General features: G+C 65.7%; 1 protein-coding gene across 1 annotated transcript; it reads right to left on the bottom strand.

The window, feature by feature from the left end:
• Nucleotides 1–2,222: 2,222 nt before the first annotated feature.
• FUT7 (fucosyltransferase 7) lies at nt 2,223–3,846 on the bottom strand. Its single transcript, XM_023725497.1, has 2 exons — nt 3,717–3,846; nt 2,223–3,601 (listed from the first exon to the last, which is right to left on the bottom strand). Exons 1-2 carry the CDS (start codon nt 3,720–3,722, stop codon nt 2,585–2,587), a joined length of 1,023 nt encoding a protein of 340 aa, XP_023581265.1. The 5' UTR covers nt 3,723–3,846; the 3' UTR covers nt 2,223–2,584.
• Nucleotides 3,847–4,428: the final 582 nt, after the last annotated feature.

Genomic DNA, 4,428 nt, shown 5'->3' with positions numbered 1-4,428 from the left:
GCCCGCCCTCAGCCGCACCTCCCTCGCTTAAAGGAGCCGCGCGCGGCGCCCGCCGCGGCCGCCAGGGGACGCCCTAGACCCTGCCTCCGCTCGGGACCCCACCCTCAGTCAGACCCTAGCCCCGCCTGAGACCCCGACCCCGCCCCATCCAAGACCCAGACCCCAATCCCCACCCACGACCGCAACCCCGACCCCTCCCCAGATCCCGCCTTCCACCGAAGACCTCGATCCCCGCCCCAGACCCCGCCCCCGCGCAAACCTCGGCCGATACTGCGTCCCCGCCCAGACCCCAACCCCGGAACCAGCCCCTCGCTCCAAACTCGATCCCCACCCCAGACCCTGCCCCTGACCCCCTCCCAGACCCTGAGCCCGACCACCGCACCGCCGGCCAGCCACAGGTTGCAGAAAGGAGTCACGGTAGTGGCGTACCCACGGCCCCTCAGCTCAGAGCCCATCTCCTAACTGAGGCCCGCACCATGCCCTTGGAGGAGCACCTTTGAGCACTGTGCCCCTCTCCCGGTGGCAACAGGCCTGCGTCCCGCCTCCCTCACAGGCATCCCAGAGGGGTCCAGGGGGTACTGGGTGAGGCTTGTCCTCTAGGTCGCACCTCCACCAGGCCTCCACGCAGAAGAGCTGGTGAAAAGAATTTCATTTGGACGTAAAAATCTACTCTCAGCCCCGAGGAGCACTGCCCCCAGGAGCACAGCCCCCAGGAGCATTGTGTCCCCCAGGAGCACCATCCTCAGGAGCAGTGCCCCCATGAGCACTGGCAGGATGCAGAAGGAGTATAGTTGTCCATACCTGGGGGGGCACATCCTGACCCACACCCTCAAACAGGGGACACAGTGTAAGGGACTGTGGCTGGGCTACCTAGGCTGGGGTCTCCGCCTCCCCGACTCTGTAAGAGTGTCCCATGTCCCTTGTGAATGAGGCTCTTGGTGACCAGCGTCTCCTCATTGGCCAGCAGGACAGGCTGGTTGAGCTCTGCAAGGTGGGAGCTGTGGAGTTCCCCGGGCAGCGAGAGGGCAGGAAGGGCCTGCTGGTCCTCCAATTGCTCCTGCACGGGGGCAGACGGGTGCATGGGGAAACTGAGGCCGTCCTCTCTGTGGCGGCTCGTTCCTCTCCCCACCACCACCCATCCAGGAGTGAGTCTGGTCTCTGGGATCGAGTTTGTTCCGTAGACGTGGCCTGGTGCCTGCCAGAGCACAGCGGACGCTAGGACAGACCCCAACCCCAGGTCAGGCAGAATTTCTGGCGAGGTTCAGGGTCGACTCTCCATGCGGCCAGCAGAGGGCAGCAGAGGGCCATCCGGGATGCATGAGGGGAGGGCCCAGTGGGAAGGTCTGATGGCTCCTCACCAGCCTCAGTTTCCCCACCTGTGATGGGGGAGTGTGGTGTCCAGTGTCTGCGGCACACATAAAGGGAGCGCTTAAAGTGTTCAGCCCCTGTCCCCCACCCAGCTCCTTCTCTGCAGCCAGAGGGGGTCGACTCTGGTCAGGTGGATGGGAGCTCAAGCACCACCACCCCAAGCCTGGAGACACTTCCTTCTCCCCAGTCAGCACACAGGGCTGAGTTAAGGACAGGAAATGACTGGCAGGCCCTTCTACAAGCCACTGCCGTTGAGGGAGGAAAGGAGCTAGTACCATCAACCACGGCTTCCTGCCTCAACGGCCACCCGCCCCCACCTGGGGCAGGAACAGCCCAACGGCCCGGTGCTGCCCCTCAGCTCCAGCTCCTGATTCCCTCCTCAGCACTGCCCAGAGGCCACTGAGCCCCTCTCCTCCTCCCATCCAGTCCCCAGCAAGGAGTCACCTGGCCAGGGGGCTGCCTCCCCTTGCTGCCCCCCTCACTGCCCACCTGCCACCACCCACCAGCCGTCAGAGGGAACTCCAAGTCACAAATCAGACCCCGTTGCCCGTAGACGCCTCTCCTGCCAGGCCCTGTGAGATGCAGCACCTTCAACACCAGCCAGACGCCCCCGATGCTGGCTCTCCACCACCTCGGCCCTTTCGGGGTCAAGGACAGATCTCCAATAAGGTGCCATTTAGGGGGCTGAAGGGAGTGGGCGGGGTGAGCCGGGCAGACAGCCAGGGTACAGGGCCTGAGGCAGGAGCAGGTGGGAGGCTTGGGGGCTGGGCCGGTGGCCGAGGGGCGTGAGGCAGGGACAGGTACGTGGGAGCCCTTCTGCCTCTGCAAAGAGTGGACACAGCCATCCTCCGTGTTGGCTCTTTACTAGCTCCGTGCCCCACCCCACTGGACCCACCAAGCACTGGCCTGTTCGTCACTGCGCCCAGCGCCCGCATCGGGGGTGCTCAGCTGCTATGGAAGAAGGAAGGTGACACTCACGTCTCCAGGACAGCCAGGGTCCCACCCAAGATTCATGGAAGGTGGGTGCCGTGCCCCCACCTAATCCCCTCCCTGCTCTCCCCTCTCCCTCCCCAGATGCCTTCCCCAGTGCCCACCAGCCTCCTCCTCCAGGCAGCCTCCCAAGCCCGACTGCTGACCTGCCGTGACCTCCCCCTCACTCCCTGGCCTCTGACCCCAGTCTGCCTTTGTCCAATGGGACCCCCATAGTCCACGGTGTTCAGGCCTGGAACCAGCCCTCAAGGTCCTCGTAGACCTGGCGGCGAGGCAAGTGGGGGTAGCGGGCACAGATGGCACAGAATCGCTCCCGCCAGTCGCTGAACAGCCGCACACGCAGCCGGTCACGCCAGGCAAAGAAGCGCTGGTAGCGAGTCTCATTCATGCCGGCCAGGAAGGCGGCCAGCTGGCGGGTCGAGCCGAAGTCGTCCACGTGCACAAAGGCATCAGGTGGCACAAAGGCCTCGTAATTGGCCCGCGGGGGCCCCAGCACCACAGGCACAGTGCCGGCCACCAGCGCGTTGCGCCACAACTTCTCAGTGATGTAGTCACGGTGCTGGGAGTTCTCGAAGGCCAGATAAAAGCGGTAGCGGGCCACAGTGGGCAGCAGGCAGTTGGCACAGAGGGGCCGCCCGATGGCGCGGCCAAACACGTCTACTCGAAGGTGCCGCGCCAGCTGACGGTACAGCTGTGCCCGCCGCTGCTGCTCTTGGAAGTTGCTGACCACCCAGGCGGCCACCCCACTTTTGGCTGGCAGGGGCGGTGGCGGGGGCCCCGTACGGGGCTCCAGGTGGCCATAGGGCACGAAGATGTCGGAGTCGCGCCGGTAGCTCAGCACCCAGTTGAAGATGCCGCCGAGGCGGCCAAGGCCGTGCGTGTGGCTGGGTGACTCCAAGGAGGCCCAGACCCAGGGCTGCCCCCACGGCCGCCTGTCCAGGGGCAGGCGGGCCCAGCGCATCTGCAGCTCACGGTGGTGGAAGACCACAACATCGGCTCTGGCCAGCAGGCTGCGGTTGGCGGTCAGGCAGCAGTTGGTGACCCCGAAGTGGGTGCAGGTGTCACTAGGCAGATCCGGGGGCCGGTCAGTGAAGGGCCAGTGCCAGATGAGGATGGTGAGCGTGGGCTGGGGTGCCAAGGTCTCCCCAGGGGCCGGCCTGGGAGGCCACAGAAGCCAGAGGGCCAAGAGCACGGCCCCCCCGGCCAGGCCCCACCAGGCCCGCAGCCTCCATCCGGCCAGTACCTATAGCAGGGACAAGGGGAGGGGAGGCTGTCACCCCCCAGGTGGGCCCAGGGGCACCTGAAGCCCACTGCCCGCCACCCCCGTGGCCCAAGCTTCCCTACCATGAGGTACTCACGGGCATTTTTCATCCACCGCCGACCCCAATCAGCCTCCCAGAATCAGTCACCCAAGAAATCCTGGCTTTTAAATCACAGTAGCTGCCAGGCAGAGGCACCCTGAAATCACAGTCTCGCCTACACGCTCAGCCCCCGAGAGCGCGCTTTCCTCTGCCCAAGGTGAGGGAAGGAGGCCACCTTCCCGTTCCAGCCCCGCCCCCACCCGGGGGGTGGGGAGGGCTTTGGCATTGCCACCTTCCCCGCCCCCGCCTCCCTGGCTGGGGCTCTGGCTGCTGGGGGGTGGGGGGTGACTGCTGTACAGGCCTGTAGGTGTGGGTGCCCAGCCCGGTGCCCACTGGCTGCCAAGAGGCTCAGAGGTGACCCCGGGCACACGGGATGGCAGGAGGAGGGCCTGGCTGGCCTCAGGGAAGGCGCCCATGTGGGGCACCCCAGAAGGGCTGGCACCACCCTCCCGCCCACTGTGCCAGCCGCATCACCCACTTCCCCGCTCTCACGGTCGACCCTTGCTCGCCTTTGCAGATGTGCTGTGCTCAGCTCTCTGCCACGAGGCTGAGGTTTCTCCTGCTGTCTCGGGTCAGGCCACCCCGCCTCCACCCTGTGCCCTTAAGAACTGACTTGTCTCCAGAACCCCGATCTCCAGAGAGTGGTCTGTCCATCCACATTAGGCCCCATGACAGACAGACAGATGCCGGGTCCCAGGATGGGGCAGGT

The sequence above is a fragment of the Trichechus manatus genome, unplaced genomic scaffold (assembly GCF_000243295.1).
Source record: "Trichechus manatus latirostris isolate Lorelei unplaced genomic scaffold, TriManLat1.0 scaffold00317, whole genome shotgun sequence".
Taxonomy (NCBI): domain Eukaryota; kingdom Metazoa; phylum Chordata; class Mammalia; order Sirenia; family Trichechidae; genus Trichechus; species Trichechus manatus.
Note: the sequence above shows the minus strand (reverse complement) of the source record. Positions and strands in the feature narration are given on the sequence as shown.